The sequence below is a fragment of the Ranitomeya imitator genome, chromosome 5, assembly GCF_032444005.1.
Source record: "Ranitomeya imitator isolate aRanImi1 chromosome 5, aRanImi1.pri, whole genome shotgun sequence".
In the NCBI taxonomy this organism is placed as follows: Eukaryota; Metazoa; Chordata; class Amphibia; order Anura; family Dendrobatidae; genus Ranitomeya; species Ranitomeya imitator.
The window spans coordinates 239,843,919-239,863,948 of NC_091286.1; the positions used below are offsets into that span (position 1 = coordinate 239,843,919).

Sequence of the window (20,030 nt, forward strand, 5' to 3'; positions counted from 1 at the left end):
AAAAAGCCTCAATGTAGACATAAATAGTCCTTGTGGCTCTGTACTATAGAGCCATCATCAAACAAAGTCCAGCTCACCATGATCGAAATCCTTGGAGACTCGGAGCATGGAACCGCTGTGTCAGGGCGTAGAAAATCAAAGAAGAAATGAGGAATCCAGCTCAACGAGGTAGTGAAAAAAACTTCTTTCTTTATTCACTTGAAAATATATTCAGTGGAGGATAAAAACATCAGCAATTACAAAGGATAAAAAGCGTTATCAACGCGTTTCTGGTGACCAAGCACCGTTAAGCAAGACAATCATGCTTAAGGGTGCTTGGTCACCAGAAACGCATTGTTATATATTTTCAAGTGAATAAAGAAAGAAGTTTTTTTCACTACCTCGTTGAGCTGGATTCCTCATGTCTACTATAGAGCCATGACAACTTCTTCTGATACTAGCTTGGCGTAGGTTCACTATGCCCCCATAAAAGCCTATAAGTGACTTATTATGGCTTCGTACATGTATAAAAAAGTAAGGTAAGATATGATTGCCTAGATGTACATTACATGTGAGAAAATATATTTTTTCCAATTCATGTTACAATTTTGAAAGAACAAAACAGACATCATTATTACTACCGTACCACTGTTAATATCAGGGTGAGCACGGTCCAGGCAGTTTTATAGTTTAAGGTTAGGGATGACATGGTTGCATTACGGAGCATGATATTCTTTGCAGCTGTTTAACTTTACCGCAATCTTCTCATGCTGAGTTTCAATACTACATTATAGATTATCAGAGATGAAGCATAACTTTTCATGTCAGGATATATAGGACTTTAACTCTTTACATACTAATGAAAATGTAAAAAAAAGAGCAGTTCAAAAGAATTAAACAGACACATATAAATGGTCCGGCTGCTTAACGCAACTGTATACAGTTTGTCCCATAAGTTAAAGAACTTGTCACTTACTTAGAGGGATAAAGCTGAGGCGAGTACTGGTGTGCTGATCTTGGACTGTAGCCACTGCTTGTTATTACTGTAAAACATAAAATACGCTTACAAAACTTAGTACCATAAATAACCCGAATTCACGCACTAACAGTTTTAGCATAGATCATAAATGTTGACAAAATGAGTTATTTTTGTGTAAAATAGGACTACAAAGTGTGGAAGCATTTGGTACGGAACTAAATCGACATGTTGGCAACAGCAATTATTTGGGGGCCTGCTCTGCTGGAGAGCGCTTCAAGTCCTAAGTACTAAAAATAAGTACACTGCCGATAGGTAAGACCTCACTGTTCACATGCGTTTGTTAGAAAAGTATACTGATATATAGAAATATACTTATCTGAGTTAATTTAAAGGATTCGCCTAAAAGTCACCATCACAGCCGGTTAGTACAGCGTTCTACCTTACATTACAAGCATCCATTTCTCATCAATATGTGAATACTAACTGTGTAGCATGCAAGGCTGGTACTGGGGCTCTGCATCATCGACTTGCTGCAGTTCATCATCTTCTCGACATGGCATCCTAAATCTTTATCTTATGTGGACTAACTCCAAACTTAGTGTAGACGTTTTTTTTTCCTTTCGCGTAACCATCTGTTTCTATCAAGACAGATGCATGCCAAATATACATTCAGCATAATGGTGAACCCATCCCATCATAGAAAATCCATAGAGAAAACATACAGGGTAATGCTAGGCCAAGTGCTCATGTTTCTCTTTCAAAATGATTAATGGAAGACACTTTTAGTGTAGCAAACATGTATTAAATCCAATTACAATCATCTGGGCTTCAAGGAAAAATAAATCTTAATTATCGGCAAAAATGCAAATAAACTAAGGACAGATTTTTATCAGCACCTAATGTACAGTGTATAAAACATTCACTTTTATGTCTTCCCTTTAGGGGAAAAGCCTAAGATGCTTGATACCTACTGCACAAAATAAATCTGCTGTCTATCTACTACGTGTGAATGTATTACTTCTACTACTACGTTTATTTTTGCTTTTTCAGGCAAATTCCCCTTAAAAACCTAAGTTTTTGACTGACTATGAATCAGTCAAAAACCATAGCTTTTGATGTATTCTAAAAACTACGTCACACATGGTGTAAGGGAATGTGCACAGTTTTTCTTTTACATTTCCTGGGTGTATTCTGTAAAAGTCTTAAACATTTTTAATGTTTTTTTCTACTGTTTATTAAGCCTTTTTTTGGGGTGATTGTTATTTTTTGACACAAATTACACTAGGATTTTTTTAGGCTTAAAAATGTGTGAAATATTGGATTCTATGCCCAGGCATATCCCGAATATTTTTTTTTAGGCTTGCCACAACCTTTTGTTATAAAGAGTAGAGCGGCATTCATAATGGGAATTGTCTGAAGAATGCTCCACTTACTTCTTTTAACAGCTTGGCATTTTTGGAAACTTGAAGTTGTTGTGTAAAAGAAATAAATTGGAGAAGTCTTTCTAGCATTTTCTAAGTGCTTCCATAACCTTTTTTTTTGGGATTGGGGAACTGCACAAAAATCTTGGAGAAAAAAATCAAAGTGTGAACATACCATAAGGCTGAGTTCTCATGATGAGTATTTGGTGAATATTTATTATTTTTGCAGATTTTATTTCCTATTAGCTAAATCAGGCTACCGTACTTGGATTTTGTTAGTTGCGTTACAGAGTGCGTTTTTTTATACATACAATTTAACTTGTTTTTTTATCTGCTGTTTTTGTTTCTATTTTAAATGTCATGTTTTAAAAAAACAGTTTTTTTTTATATTTCCTATTACTTATCCTTAAAGGGAACCTGTCACCCCGTTTTTTCAGTAGGAGATAAAAATACCGTTAAATAGGGCCTGAGCTGTGCTTTACAATAGGGTATTTTTTGTCCCCTGATTCCCTACCTATGCTGCCGAAATACCTTACAAAAGTGTCCTTTTTCGCCTGTCAATCAGGCTGGTCAGGTCAGATGGGCGTGGTCACAGCGCTGTTTCTCCCCCACATCTTGCTTATGTTCCCGTTGGTGGCGTAGTGCTTCTCGCATGCGCAAGTGCCGAATGCACTGCGCAGCTGTAGAAAAACAGCACGCTCGCCGCTATTCAGCGGTTTCTCGGTGGGCGCGGCCATCTTCCTGAGGCCGCGCGTGCGCAGATGGAGTCTCCTGCTTCCCGGGGCTTCAGGAAAATGGTCACGGGATGCCGCGCGTGCGCATATGGACATCGCGGCGGCCATTTTCCTGAAGCCCCGGGAAGCAGGAGATTCGAACTCGGCTTCAAGAAAATGGCCGCCGCGATGTCTATCTGCGCATGGGCGGCATCCCGTGGCCATTTTCCTGAAGCCCCGGGAAGCAGGAGACTCCATCTGCGCACGCGCGGCCTCAGGAAGATGGCCGCGCCCACCGAGAAACCGCTGAATAACTGCGAGCGCGCTCTTTTTCTACAGCTGCGCAGTGCATTCGGCACTTGCGCATGCGAGAAGCACTATGCCACCAACGGGAACATAAGCAAGATGTGGGGGAGAAACAGCGCTGTGACCACGCCCATCTGACCTGACCAGCCTGATTGACAGGCGAAAAAGGACACTTTTGTAAGGTATTTCGGCAGCATAGGTAGGGAATCAGGGCACAAAAAATACCCTATTGTAAAGCACAGCTCAGGCCCTATATAACGGTATTTTTATCTCCTACTGAAAAAACGGGGTGACAGGTTCCCTTTAATAAAACTTTGCTGATAATAAATGGAATTCTAAAGAATTTTATGGGGAAAATCCACACGTAAAACTCAGAGTACTCAAAAGAAAAATTGACATTTATGGATTTAAAAAATGTTGTGTAAGTCAATTTACACTGCATAAAATAAAAACACTTTGGGCATGATATTTCTATGAATGAAATCCACTTTATTGGAATTGGAAGATGAAGTATATTTTGCACATCAAAAATAAAAAAACACATTGTCGAAAACTCACCAAAAGCTCCACTTCCTATTTTTGCCAGGTGGTGGTCCGCAGATCTCGGCGGGGGCGCACTCTTTTTTGTGATCACTGTTACTCACCTAATACGTAACGAGACTTGCTCATGTTGTCCAGAGTTTCTCCTACCACCGGTAGCCAAAATCCCAGAGATTTTCTGACGCTATACCCCTATTTGCCAGCTCCATTAAAAAGAGGCACAAGGAATAAGTATCCTTAACTGCTGCTATTAAAAGGCGTATCAGTGGTCATTAAGGGGTTAAATAAAAATGCATTGTTTTTTATATTTCCTGCTATTTACCTTTGACAAAACTTTATGTGCAGTTTACATGCGTTTTTAGTGCATTTACGCAGCAGATTAGATGATTTTGTGCATGTAAGACAATTCTATGGGGAAAATCCGCACATAAAACTCCGCGTATTCACAAGTGAAATTGATCTGATGCAGATTTTGAAACACACATCAGTGTCTATTTTATGAAGCGTAAAAATATTCTATGAACGACATTCACCTTCTGGAACTGTAATTCGTAGCGTTTTTGATGCAGTGAATATAAACAGCATCAAAAACTCACCCAAGACTCATTGTGAAAACTTGGCTTTAGGATAGGCTCCCACATTGCGTATTTGGTGTGTTTTTGATGTTGAAGTTTTTTCTGCAGCATTTTTTTCCACGTTTTTTCAGCTCTAGCTTTTGTCTCCTTTTGGTATGTCATGTTTTACATAAAACTGCTTTGTATTGGATACTTCCTGTTGCTTTAATTAAATTTCATTAATAATGTCATGTGTGGACTACATGCTTTTACATGTGTGAATTTTATCTACAGATATTTATCATCTCAATCAAGTCAGTAGGGAGAATCTACAGATGTAACGAGTAGCTATCGTAAGAGAAATTAGCATATTGTGAATTACAAAAACGCATAGCAGGTCAGTTTATGCACAGTGGTCATGAGATTTGAGAAACGTCATACTTTGCTGGAACTGTAAGACACTGCAGAAAATTGCACCAAATGCAATTTACTTACTGCAGTGTTTCTAAGCATTGATTTATTCTAGGATATAGAAACAACAAAGTAAATGGATTAGATGGCGAGACTGTGACTGAAACCAACGGAAGCCCACCCCTATGTCTCATATATAAAGTAGAATATAACTATACAAAGTGATTTTTTGCAAGGAATACTGCACCATTTTGCTTGAAAACAATGTGTTAGTGATGCACATTGGTGCCAGTTTGATAGCGAAAAATGACATGACAGGTTCCCTTTAAATAATGCTTTTGCTGCATTTTCTCCTGATAGAAACCTCTTAGTTGATCACAAGACAATACATATAGTCTGCCAAGAAAAAAATTTGGCATCCTTCATCAGTTGCCACATTAACAAAATATTCTCTAGAACCAAGTTTTAAGCTACAACCTCTGTGACACATGACAACCTCTATGTGAAACATCACTCATGGTTGTTACCCTCTTATTTTGTCTCTTCTCCTGAATTACTTATCATCTAGCTCAAATTTGTAGAGTCAAATGTGTTAAAAGAAAATTCAGCAGTACGTTTGATATCTTTAATGATATAACTTACTAGATGGTGGCCTGATTCTAACGCATCAGGTATTCTAGAATATGCATGTCCACGTAGTATATTACCCAGCCACGTAGTATATTGCCCAGCCACGTAGTATGTTGCCCAGCCATGTAGTATTTTGCCCAGCCATGTAGTATATTGCCCAGCCACGTAGTATATTGCGCAGCCACATAGTATATTGCCCAGTGATGTAGTATATTGCTCAGTGATGTAGTATATTGCCCAGTGACGTAGTATATTGGCCAGCCACGTAGTATATTCCCCATCTACGTAGTATATTGCCCAGTGACGTAGTATATTGCACAACGACGTAGTATACAGCACAGAGCCACGTAGTATATTGCCCAGCCACGTAGTATATTGCCCAGTTACGTAGTATATTGCCCAGTGACGTAGTATATTTGCCAGCCACGTAGTATATTGCCCAGCTACGTAGCATATTGCCCAGTGACGTAGTATATTACACAGTGATGTAGTATATTGCCCAGCCATGTAGTATATTGCCCAGTGATGTAGTATATTGCCCAGCCACGTAGTATATTGCCCAGCCACGTAGTATATTGCCCAGTGACATAGTATATTTGTCAGCCACGTAGTATATTGCCCAGCTACGTAGCATATTGCCCAGTGACGTAGTATATTACACAGCGACGTAGTATATTGCCCAGCCATGTAGTATATTGCCCAGTGATGTATTATATTGCCCAGTCACATAGTATATTGCCCACTGACGTAGTATATTGCCCAGTGAAGTAGTATATTGCCAGTGACATAATATATTGCCCAGCCACGTAGTATATTGCCCAGCTACGTAGTATATTGCACAGCGACATAGTATACAGCAGAGCCACGTGGTATATTGCACAACCACGTAGTATATATCCCAGCCATGTAGTATATTGCCCAGTGACGTAGTATATTGCACAGTGACGTAGTATATTGCCCAGCCACGTAGTATATTGCCCAGTCACGTAGTATATTGCCCAGCTATTAGTATATTGCCCAGCCACGTATGTCACAGGTTAAAAAATAGAAAATAAACATACTCACCTTCGGATCCGAGGGCCCCTTGTAGTACTAACATACTCACCTTCGGATCTGGCACAGGCGATGAGCACGCGGCTGCCGCCATCTTCCATTCCCAGGATGCATTGCAAAATTACCCAGATGACTTAGCGGTCTTGCGAGGCCGCTAAGTCTTCTGGGTAATTTCGCAATGCATCGCCGGGAACAGAAGATGGCAGCCGGTTCTGCGGACAACGGAGGGTGAGTATAGCAGGTTTTTTGTTTTTTTATTATTTTTAACATTAGATTTTTTACTATTGATGCCGCATAGGCAGCATCAATAGTGAAAAAATGAGGACATACAGGATTAATGGCGGTGGTAACAGAGTGCGTTACCCACGGCATAACGCGGTCCGTTACCGCCGGCATTAACCCTGTGTTAGCAGTAGCTGGAGGGGAGTATGCGGGTGCCGGGTAGTGACTGCGGGGAGTAAGGAGCGGCCATTTTCTTCTGGACTGTGCCCATCACTGATTAGTCGTGGCTTTTTTTCCACGACCAATCAGCGACTTGGATTCCCTTGACAGACAGAGGCCGTGACTAATGAATATCCGTGACAGACAGACAGAAGGACAGAAAGACGGAAGTGACCCTTAGACAATTATATAGTAGATTAGTACTACTCCCATCTTCAGAGCATCACAGACACATATTTTTTTTGGTTAAAGAGAACCTATCACCTGAATTTGGCGGGACCGGTTTTCGGTCATATGGGCAGGGTTTTATGGTGTTTGATTCACCCTTTCGTTACCCACTGGCTGCATGCTGGCCCCAATATTGGATTGAAGTTCATTCTCTGTCCTCCGTAGTACACGCCTGCGCAAGGCAATTTTGCCTTGGGCACGCACAGTATGCTTTGCCCAACTGCGGGCAAAGCCGAAAAGCATTAGCGTGCATGCGCCGGTGCACTATGTCCTGGAAGTATTTCGCTGTATTCCGGGACATAGTGCGCCGGCGCATGCGCACTAATGCTTTTCAGCTTTGCCAGCAGTTGGGCAAAGCATACTGTGCGTGCGCAAGGCAAGATTGCCTTGCACAGGCGTGTACTACGGAGGACAGAGAATGAACTTCAATCCAATATTGCAGCCAGCATGCAGCCAGCGGGTAACGAAAGGGTGAATCAAACACCCAAAAACCCTGCCCATATGACCGAAAACCGGTCCCGCCAAATTCAGGTGACAGGTTCCCCTTTAAGAGAACTTATTATAAGGTCAGGCACCTCATTGTTGACATCTCTGTTTTAGTCCCCATCCCTGATAGTATTTTCAGGCCTACCTCTTAATCTAGTAAGCTACATGCTGCCTTAACCTCTTAATCACGGAGCTAATTTTTTAATTTTGACCAGTGTCAATTTATATGGTAATAACTCTGGAACGCTTCAACAGATCCAAGTGATTATGAGAATATTTTTTCATGATATATACTTCATGTTAATGATAAATTTTGGTCAATATGATTTGCACATGCTTATGAAAATATTGAAAATTTGACAAAAGATTGAAAATTTTGGAATTTTCACAATTTAAAAAATCAGAGCATTATACCACACAAAATAATTAATAAATAGCAGTTCCCATATGTCTACCTTACATCTGCGAGTTGCAGGATACTCCGGTCACATGGAAGCGAACAGGACACAGATGAAAAGATTAAAAGTTTCTTTGTTTATTGAAATCCACAATGCGTTTCAACGGAACAGCTCCGTCTTCATCAGGTGGCAGTATACAGAGAGTGGGCCCGAGTAAGTATATAAAGGAGCATGTGACAAAACACTCTGGGATCGCCTTTGCTGGGGTCAAAGGACACGTGGTTTGTGCATTGTATCTGAGGCGTACAGCAGGTTTCTGAGCAGGCTGACCTCAGGTCAGATTTATTAACGTGAAAGCAACACAAAAAACAAAACATAAAAATAAATCCTAGCCTGTCCGGCACTAACTAAACAAATAAGTTGCTATCTCAACAACTGGGGGGGCTTCTCCCACCCAGCTAACATCACACAGATCTTGAGCAGAGCTCTTCACTCACGTTTGTCTCACACAGGCAGGCAATCTGTGTGCCCCAGGCAGACACTGGAAACACCCAGCTGGTCATCTTTTATTCCTGCAACCATTAACCCATTAGCACCCTGAAGATACTGAGTGGCCTAATTCACATAGGACAAACACCTGGGCGAGATATATCTGCCTCCAACTACCACACCAGCATGAGTCTTACATATCCCCCCCCCTTGCTCAGACCACTCCGGTCGAGCAAGAACACTTTTGAAACAGTGCACTCAGGACAGGGCATCGGCGTTCCCCATCTGCACCCCAGGTCAGTGCTCCATCGTAAAAGAGTAAGCCTGCAGGGCAAGGAACCACCGGGTTACCCGACTATTACGGTCCTTGTGGAGGTGCATCCACTTGAGAGGGGCATGGTCTGTGACCAGCCTAAACTTCCTACCAGCCAGGTAATACTTGAGGGAGTTGAGAGCCCATTTAATGGCTAGGCACTCTTTTTCAACCACCGCATACCTCTGCTCATGTACATTCAGTTTCCGACTGAGATAGAGGACCGGGTGTTCGACTCCGTCCCTCACCTGGGAAAGTACAGCTCCGACACCAGTATCAGAGGCATCAGTTTGTACCACAAACTCGCTGCTGAAATCAGGAGTCACTAGTACGGGCTGAGAGCACAAAGCCCGTTTCAGGCTGTGGAAGGCCTCTTCAGCAGCTGAGGTCCATTTTACCATGACGGAACCCTTCCCCTTGGTAAGATCCGTCAAGGGAGTAGCCATGGCTGCAAAATTGGGTATGAACCGGCGATAATAGCCGGCAATCCCCAGGAAAGCCTGCACTTGTTTCTTGTTCACTGGTTGTGGCCAGCCCTGAATTGCCTGTATTTTGTCGATCTGGGGTTTAACCACTCCTCGGCCAATCACGTAGCCCAAGTATCGGGCTTCTTCAAGCCCGATGTGGCATTTCTTGGGGTTTGCCGTTAAACCTGCATCTCGCAGGTCATCCATCACCGCTTGTACCTTCTGGAGATGAGTTTCCCAGTCCATGCTGTAAATTACGATGTCATCCAGGTAGGCAAAAGCGTACTGTCTGTGAGGCCTCAATACTCGATCCATCAATCTCTGGAATGTTGCGGGAGCTCCATGAAGTCCAAACGGCATATAGACATACTGGAACAGACCTTCCGGTGTAGCAAATGCCGTCTTCTCTCTGGCCGCCTCGGCCAGAGGAATCTGCCAGTACCCCTTTGTTAAATCCAGGGTCGTAATGTATCGGGCTTTACCAAGCCGGTCGATCAACTCATCGACCCGGGGCATAGGGTACGCATCAAATTTAGAAACTGCATTCAGTTTCCTAAAGTCATTACAAAACCGGATGGAGCCATCCGGTTTAGGTATCAACACAATTGGACTGGACCAGGCGCTGTGTGACTCCTCAATGACTCCTAAGTCCAACATTGCCATCACTTCCCGGGAGACGGCTTCACGGTGGGCTTCCGGAATCCGGTAGGGCTTCACATGAACAGTGACGCCAGGCTCTGTGACAATCTCATGTTTCACCAATTTAGTCCGGCCAGGTTTTTCGGAGAAAAACTGTCGGTTCTGTAACAAAAATTGCTTAACCTCAGATTTTTGTCGTTCTGAGAGAGTCTCAGCAACCTGCACCTCTGGTACAGTAGGTGAACAAACCGGACGGGGCAGATCCGCCGTTAGGGCAGAGCGGTCTTTCCAGGATTTTATCAGATTCACATGATAAATCTGTTCCGGTTTTCTCTTACCCGGCTGGTACACTTTATAGTTCACTTCACCAACTCTTTCTCGGACCTCAAATGGGCCCTGCCATTTCGCCAGGAATTTACTATCCACCGTAGGGATTAGGACCAACACCCTATCGCCGGGTGCAAATGTACGGACCTTAGCGCCTCTATCATAACTTTGCCTCTGGGCTCCCTGGGCCTGTAACATATGGTCCCTAACAATGGGCATGACAGCGGCAATACGATCCTGCATTTGTGTTACATGGTCGATCACCGTTTTAAAGGGAGTGACTTGACCTTCCCAGGTTTCTTTTGCGACGTCCAGCAGTCCCCGGGGACGACGGGCGTACAACAGTTCGAAAGGCGAAAACCCTGTGGAAGACTGGGGAACTTCCCTAATGGCAAACAGCAAATAGGGTAACAAGTAATCCCAGTTCTTCCCATCTTTGTCTATCGCCTTCCGGAGCATCTGTTTTAAGGTTTTGTTGAAGCGCTCAACCAGGCCATCTGTTTGAGGGTGATAGACAGACGTACGCAACGGGTCTATTTGTAAGAGCCTGCAGAGCTCCTTCATTACCCTCGACATAAAGGGAGTTCCCTGGTCAGTGAGTATCTGTTTTGGAATTCCCACCCGACTAAACACTTGTACCAATTCCTTGGCGATCGTCTTGGTAGCTGTGTTACGCAAAGGGACGGCTTCCGGGTAACGAGTGGCATAGTCCATGATGACGAGGATATGTTGGTGCCCACGTGCGGATCGGGTAAGGGGCCCAACCAAATCCATCCCAATTCTCTCAAAAGGGACCCCGATGATAGGAAGGGGTACCAAAGGGCTACGGAACTGAGATTTAGGGGCCGCGATTTGGCACTCTGGACAGGACTCACAATAGTTACGCACATCACAATGTATTCCAGGCCACACAAAACAATGCAATATCCTTTCTGTGGTTTTCTGTACCCCCAGATGTCCCCCCATTATATGTCCGTGGGCCAAATCCAGTACCTTCCGCCGATAAGGTTTGGGTACCACTAACCGTTGCACTGTGTCTTCCCCTTTTTTCTCTACCTGGTAGAGCAAATCATTTTCAAGAACCATATACGGGTACGCTAGCCTAGTGTCAGGTTCTACGGGTACCCCATCTATCATTTTTACATTTTTCCTAGCCGGAGTTAGGGTAGGATCTTTCATTTGCTCGCTGTGGAAGTCATCCACCTGGACTCCCAAATCTGGCAGGCAGGGTGCCGGATGGCTGTCTGCCTCCGCCTCTCGCTGAGGTTCCTCAGTTTCCTCTGTTTCCCCCGCCATGACGGAGAAGGGGTACTGAAGGTTAGATTCACCAACCTCCCCAGCAACATCTTCCTGTGGGGTCTCCTCTAGGGACTCGGGACCTCCAGATGGCATGGGAGAAGATTAACGGGTACAGCTACCGTGAAGGAGCAACTGATTCTCCCACAACTGCCAGAAATAGGGAAAATCCCTGCCCAGGATTACATCCTGTAACAATGCGGGGACGAGTCCCACTTTGTGCTGCACTGACCCATAGGGAGTAGAAATCCATATGACCGCTGTTAAGTACGAGCGGGTGTCACCATGCACACACGTCACAGAAAACTTGTCAGACGGACCAGATGGAAGTGCCACCAGACTAGCTTTCACCAGAGTCACCACACTTCCAGAGTCTAGTAATGCCACAACATTTTTCCCATCAACAGATAATTCACACAGGTGTTTCACTGTATCATTTTGACCCGCATTCACACTCACTAGCTGTGTAACCAAAGACATGCGTTTTCTAGAGTCTATAACGTCACACTGCATGGGTTCAGCGGTAACAGGACAGTTCGCAGAAACATGACCCTTCTCATGGCAGCGGAAACACCTAACATGTCCCCTACTGAGACCACCGTCCAATACTCTTGGTCTCGGAGTGCGAGCAGTCCCGGACTCCTCCCCCACAGTTTTAAGCGATTTTCCTTCACCCGTGGTCCCTGGAACAGTCTTACCGGTTCCACGAGGAGGAGGCACAGACCGGGGGCTGGCGGTGTCGTCGGGAAGTCCTTCTGCCACGGAATAAGGCTCGACCAACTCCACAAGTTGATCCGCTGTCGTGGGATTTCCTTGGCTTACCCACCTTTTCAGCGCTGGGGGTAGTACTCTCAGGTACTTGTCCAGGACAACCCGCTGGATTATTTCGGGTATTGTCAGTACCTCGGGTTGCAGCCATTTCTTTGTCAAGTAGATCAGGTCGAACATCTGAGACCGCGCCGGTTTATCTTGCTGGTATGTCCACTGATGTACCCTCTGTGCACGGACAGCCGTCGTCACACCCAGCCGGGCCAGGATCTCAGCTTTCAGCTTCTCAAAGTCCTGAGCGACCTCCGGGTCCAAATCATGGTAAGCTTTTTGGGCCTCGCCGGAGAGAAACAGGGCAATCAAATCGGCCCATCGTGCCTTCGGCCACTTCTCTCTCAATGCCGTCCGCTCAAACGTTGTCAGGTATGCCTCGACGTCATCTTCTGCAGTCAGCTTTTGCCAGTATCGACTCACATGGATCCTTCTGGACTCTGCTTCCGGGTCAGCGTCAGGCATGCTCACCAGGCGCTGCGCCACCTGTTGGAGAAGTTGGCGGTCTGCAACCGTCATGTCCACTAACTCCTTCAGCTGTGCGGCCATCAAGCGATTAGCTTCGTGCTGTGCGGCAGTGGCCTGCTGCTGTACGGCAGTGGACTGTACTAAGGCTTTCACCACGTCTTCCATGCTGTCGCCTGTGCCACGGTATGCCCGCGTTCTCCACCACAATGTGACAAAACACTCTGGGATCGCCTTTGCTGGGGTCAAAGGACACGTGGTTTGTGCATTGTATCTGAGGCGTACAGCAGGTTTCTGAGCAGGCTGACCTCAGGTCAGATTTATTAGCGTGAAAGCAACACAAAAAACAAAATATAAAAATAAATCTTAGCCTGTCCGGCACTAACTAAACAAATAAGTTGCTATCTCAACAACTGGGGGGGGCTTCTCCCACCCAGCTAACATCACACAGATCTTGAGCAGAGCTCTTCACTCACGTTTGTCTCACACAGGCAGGCAATCTGTGTGCCCCAGGCAGACACTGGAAACACCCCGCTGGTCATCTTTTATTCCTGCAACCATTAACCTATTAGCACCCTGAAGATACTGAGTGGCCTAATTCACATAGGACAAACACCTGGGCGAGATATATCTGCCTCCAACTACCACACCAGCATGAGTCTTACAGAGCACCAACCAATGAGATTTAAGGAGCAATTATTCGGAACACATGATTAGATGGGATCACATGATTAATTAAGATACAAGTCGCAAACGCAGTTTAAAAACATATATATCAAAAAAGGTAAAAAAGACAGGATATAACATAATAATATAAAATCAAATAGAATAAAAACAATAAAATGCATAAAAATAATAAGAGAATGGGGCAAAAGTGCAGCCTTTATATGCCTTTTTCAATGATGAGATTTAACCCCTCAGGTGCCAATGTGCCGAGTTTAAAAATCCAATAACTTTCTCTTCTTATTAAATTGGTGAAACGATCAGGCATATCATTTGGTATCTGATCTATGATGATAAGCTTTAGTGAAGTTAGGTTCCTTTTATGCACTGAGAGAAAGTGTTTTAACAGACTATGCATTAAATACCCATTCCAGATATTCTGACGGTGTTTATTCATCCTTGCATGCATAGCCTGTATCGTCCGCCCAACATATTGCAGTCCACAACCACATTCGATCAGATAAATTACATAGGTAGAGTGGCAATTTACATGGCAGTTAATCTGATCGAATGTGGTTGTGGGCCAACCTGAGGGGTTAAATCTCATCATTGAAAAAGTCGCATAATGGCTGCACTTTTGCCTTATCCTGTCTTTTTTTACCTTTTTTGATATATATGTTTTTAAACTGCGTTTGCGACTTGTATCTTAATTAATCATGTGATCCCATATAATCATGTGTTCCGAATAATTGCTCCTTAAATCTCATTGGTTGGTGCTCCTTTATATACTTACTCGGGCCCACTCTCTGTATACTGCCACCTAATGAAGACGGAGCTGTTCCGTTGAAACGCATTGTGGATTTCAATAAACAAAGAAACTTTAAATCCTATCATCTGTGTCCTGTGTGCTCCCATGTGACCAGAGTATCCTGCAACTCACTGTTTATTCCTCTCCTGAGGCACCCGGTAGGAGCTGCATCGGACCTTTCTCAATCAACATCTCCCCTCACTGCCAGCCTGGCACTCCGTTAGCCTGTCTTCTCTGTATCTATTTACCTTACATCTGCATAATTTTTAAAACATAATTTTATTTTGTTAGGAAGTTAGAAGAGTTCAACGTTGATCAGCAATTTCTCATTTTTCCAACAAAATTTACAAAATGTTTTTTCTTAGGTACCACATCACATTTGAAGTGACTTTGGGGGGTCTATATGACAGAAGATACCCAAAAGTGACACTATTCTAAAAACTGCACCCCTCAAAGTCCTGTGAACCACATTCAGGAAGTTTGTTAACACTTCAGATGCTTCACAGAAATTAATGGAATATAGAAAGAAAAAATGAAGATTTTTAATTTTTTTTCCACAAAATTTTACTTTAGCTCCAAATGTTTGCTTTCACAAGAGTAACAAATGAAAATTACTCCCAAAACGTTTTTGTGCAATGTCTACCGAATACACTCATACCCAGTATGTGGGATAAAAAATTACTATTTGGGAACACAGCAGGATATGGAAAGAAAGCAGTACAGTTTGATTTTTTGAACGCAAAAATGGTTGGAATTGTCGCGTTTGGAGAATCATTGATGTTCCTAAATCCCCAATAGTGACCCCATTTTGGAAACTACAATCCCTGATGATCCTAAACCTCCTATAGTGACCTCATTTTGGAAACTACACCCCTTAAGGATTGTATCCAGGGGTATAATGAGGATTTTGAGGATTCCTTTGTGGTATTTGAACCCAGGTCCCCAGGGCTGCAAGTCTGCAGTGCTAACCACTGAGCTACTGTGCTGCCCAGTATGTGATATGGTGCAGGCAACGTAGTGACATGATGTCTGTGCACCACCTGATGTTCCCTGCATGATCCCAATCAGACAGGCCACAGATTTAAAGAGGTTGTCCAAGCTTAGGACAAAAGTCTGCAGTCACTGCTGATAGGTGAAAGTGTGCGGTACACACGGTGTCACGATTCCCTGGTATTCCTAGTGCAAGTGGGTGGTCATGTGACTAAATGTGTGTGATTTGCATACTTGTGGTCATGTGCTGACTAGTCACATCAAGCTTCTCTGAATTCTTTTCCAATGAGAGAAGCTGAAATGCCTATTCACATACATAAGGTCAATTGACTGCCCATTAGCACGGAGAATACCATAGAATCATGAAAGCATGCCTCTCGAATGTCTAGATTGAGTTGAGACTTTTGTCTCAAGCCTGTACAACCACTTTAACCCCCTCTTCTGACATGATATACATGACAAAGAGACATGATGTCCCCAACCCTCCCACTACATCCTCCTTCCCTTGGCCCTCCTGCTCTTTCCCCCAGCCCTCAGCCTCCTCTTCCTGATAAAAAATATGGCGTGAGCATGTGCAGTGTGCTTGCTGAGATCTACTATCTGGCATCCGTCAACAGCAGAAATTTTTCATATTGGTTCCTTTTGATCACTGTGATAGAGCCTATGACAGTGATCAAAAGCCAATAGTTAGTAAATCATCCCCCCATGTCATCCCCTTAGAGTATTCTTTGGGGTAAGATAACCTTTCTAATCTCTCATAGCTCTGTGGAGTCATCTTCCTAGAAACCATCACTTCTTGTTCTACTGTTAGGCAGTATGTCACTTCTTAGGTTTTTCCTCATTCTTTACCGGAATGGTAGATACTAAAACAATCAATGCAATGTACTTTATAGACGGAGTTATATATGTATATCTATGTATTCAAGGGTATATTCATTTCATAAGTGAGTGTCGGGGAGATCGACAGCAGGGACCAGTATTCATCAGGACATTAATATCATTAAAATGGAGAGGTAGTGAGCATGCTTAACTGCTGCTCAATTTACTCTCTATAGGGCTGCAGATTGTATGGCTTTTACTTGGCAGCCCCATAGAGAATGAAAGGATAGGTGGTCCTGCCATTCCATTTTGTAGCAAAAAAGTGCTCTATCATCGATAAAATTCCTCAATCTGCTGATCAATGCAGGTTCATTGGACAATTCCCTATATTGCTCTTTGTAAGGAAGACAGAGTAATTTTAATGTCCAAGTTACCTCAATCTCACTAGGAGTAAATGGATAGGAAGCGCTGGTAACCAGCTACATATTTAACCCACAGTTTCAGACTATTTAGGCTACTTATATGGTATAAATGGCATAAAAAATATTCCAATTTTTTGGGAAGATGTCTGCCTTGTCAGTGTTTGTACAGATGTGGTGCAAGTCCAAGAAGCCATGGCCTTTTCACATGGCAAATGAAAAAATTATCCCCACTTGGGAAGTATCAAGAGTCTTATTTTCTGCTACATGAAGTAGCAATAGCTTTTCTTATACAAGTCATTTAAAAATTATGAGACTAGTAAATAGGAAAAAAACAGCTCACCCCTCGATGTAACTTGATCTGCAAAGAAGCCCGCGATCCACGCCACCACACGGGGTTAATTAGACCCTGGGAAGGAAAAAGTTCATCCAGTTTCTGATCCACAGGTCATGGAGACATAATTAAAAACATGAAGTCTTTATTCCAGAAGAATTAAACCAATTCTAAGAACGCACTTGCGTTTGAAACAAGTCTGGTATCATCATTTTCTTTGTGTCTCCCCTACTATTCCGCCATAATAGAGGATATTTGTTTCCTCTATTTTGTATTTTGGAATTTTTCTACTGATTCTTAATTCTTCTGGAATAACGATTTCATGATTTTAACCACGTCTTCATGAATCTAAAAATTATCACTATTTATGGAGACAAAATAATTGTACTGCTCTGAATGTAAAGTAGCAATCGTTTCTCAACTACGAATTAAAAATTGTTTTAAATTAGCAACAGGTTGGCTATACACAAAAGTAGTATGCAATTGCAACGGCTTTTTGTCAAGCCGTCCAAAAATTAGCCAATTTTTCTTAATGAGCAGGAATAGACTCGCTGTTTTCAAAATAAAGACATATTAAACATCTAGTCCCTACTGTCCAATGTACTGTAGCTGTTACTGCAGCAGAAGCTACTCTTTGTAGCCCTAACGCTGGCACTGAGAGGGGATGATTGGGTTGCACAGAGAAGGTAACACATCTTATCCTGCTAATAAGCCTATTTGGACTTCCTTTATGTTTTTTTCCTTTCAGAAGCCAGGAAAAAAATTCCTCCATTTTGCTTTTACAACGAAGATCTAAAACCATGGTAATGCAGTAGTCATCAATTTGCTTGCAGTCATCCCACAAGCATTCCAGAATAATGTTTGCTATCCTAACCCACACAACTGAGGGCTTTGGTTTTCATGGCCTTAATGTCAACATCATTTTTAATCTGACTGTCACCCTCTTCCCCTGTATGTGCCAAGTCTATGTCCCCTTCACATCCACCCACTACTGATCCTCCTCCTCCAAATTTTTGAGCATGTAACATGGACTTTTAGAGTCCATAATAGACATATGGCAGCATTTAACCGGTGCAATTTACTGTTCTTCCTCCATCCCCTTGGCATTATGGTGAGTTTTCCCATTTTTTTTATGACAATGACATGGTTTATTCCAAAGGTGACCATACTGATGATTCTTGTCACCTCTTTGAAGGGCTTTAGTAGAATATACACATTCCTCATTAGCTGTCAATGTCTTCAATCAAAGTAACCCACCCTTCCTTTGCCTGTAGCATAATGTTGTTAGTCACTGCTTTATGCTGGTTGTACAGATGGTGCAATATATAAAAGATCAAATTCCAGCAGGTTGCAATATCTTAAACTAAATGGTGCTGGGGCAGATCATTTTGTTTTTGCCAAGCCAGGAGGGCGCACTTTGCCACATAAGATCATTTGAAAGGAACTGACACTTTCCTGGCCATATTTTCAAAATAAGTATTGCACTGAGGACATGGGCAATGCATTGAGCATGAGATACTCTGACCGACTGTATGGCAACTAGATGGGTGTGCGCATAGTTGCTTATGACCATTCCAAGTTGCAGTTCATGGGAAGTCAGGCAATGGCTGAAGTGCTGCTTTTTGTACAGTAGCACAGTAGCAATTCAACCTGTAAAACCGCTTGGCAGCACTTTAACTTGCATAAGCAAAAAAGAATCACAGCAGTAAATTGAATCAATGATGTTTTCTATACCTGTTGGGGATAATTTCATTTCAATTTAGCAGGATCCAAAGGAGGTGTTAGAGGAAATTGAGAACCACCACATAGTTTTGGAAACAGACATAGCTCCCAGACATTGAGGCTTCAATACCTATTCCAGTTGTGGTTCTATATCACTGCTGCTAAAAACATTCACCTATTAAGCAATGAAACTCATGCATTGTCACTGGCCATTGTTGTTTATTGGTATCTACAGCGCAGTTCACTTTAGAACTCAAAAGATAAATCAAGAAAGAGGTTTAAAATATCCTGCACTTGGGAACCCCTTTCTGTGAGTAATAATGGCAGCTGGGTATACAGTGAGGTGGAGTGCTCACCATGATTTCTTAAAAGGCAGTAGACTCCACAAGGTTGTATGCAGATTGCCAAGGATTCAACTGGCAGCAAAGTGAAGAATAAATCCCATGCACGAGATACCTGCACGCCTGACTCGCCATCATCGTGTACGGACCTTTTCATGCTCTTTTCAGCCTCCTTTACCAACAGCACAAGCGGCATCCATCATCTGCTCCAGAGTTGACCACAAAAAGGTGATTTTTGCCCCAGAAGTTGTTTTAGCTACATGTTGCCAGTGCTGTTAATCACCTGGGGCAACACCCTCATCCTTTGATGACTTCACATCTTCAGCATCTGTAAGGTTCACAGGTCTTTTTCACTACATAATTATCATATCATCATCATGCCTAGGGGGAATTGGTCTGCTTTTGTCCAAAGTTTGCAAACAAATAATTACAGCTAATGGAGACATATGACAGTGCAGGTTTGTTTTGCTTTGCCAGTTTAAATTGTAAAATTGAGGCACATACAAGTGCTTTTCACAAAATTAGAATATCATCAAAAAGTTAATTTATTTCAGTTCTTCAATGCAAAAAGTGAAACTCATATATTATATAGAGTCTTTACAAACAGAGTGATCTATTTAAAGTGATTATTTCTGTTAATGTTGATGACTATGGCTTGCAGCCAATGAAATCCCAAAAGTCATTATCTCAGTAGATTAGAATAAGTAACAAAAATCACCTGCAAAGGCTTTCTAAGCATTTATTAAGGCCCTTTAGTCTGTTTCAGTAGGCTCCACAATCATGGGGAAGACTGCTGACTTGACAGATGTCCAGAAGGCAGTCATTGACACACTTCACAAGGAGGGGTAAGCCACAAAAGGTCATTGCTAAAGAAGCTGGATGTTCACATAGAAAAAGTGTCGTAGAAAAAGGTGCACAAGCAACCAGGATAACTGCAGCCTTGAAAGGATTGTTAAGAAAAGGCCATTCAAAAATTTGGA

General features: G+C 42.8%; 1 protein-coding gene across 4 annotated transcripts in view; it reads right to left on the reverse strand.

Moving 5' to 3' along the window:
• EYA4 (EYA transcriptional coactivator and phosphatase 4) overlaps window positions 1-20,030 on the reverse strand; it is a 588,086-nt gene that overhangs the window by 149,230 nt on the left and 418,826 nt on the right. For all 4 annotated transcript variants that reach the window (XM_069726001.1, XM_069726000.1, XM_069725999.1 and 1 more), the window contains one exon: window positions 956-1,022. In XM_069726001.1, the coding sequence (XP_069582102.1) occupies window positions 956-1,022 (67 nt within the window). The remainder of the gene's footprint in view (window positions 1-955; window positions 1,023-20,030) is intronic.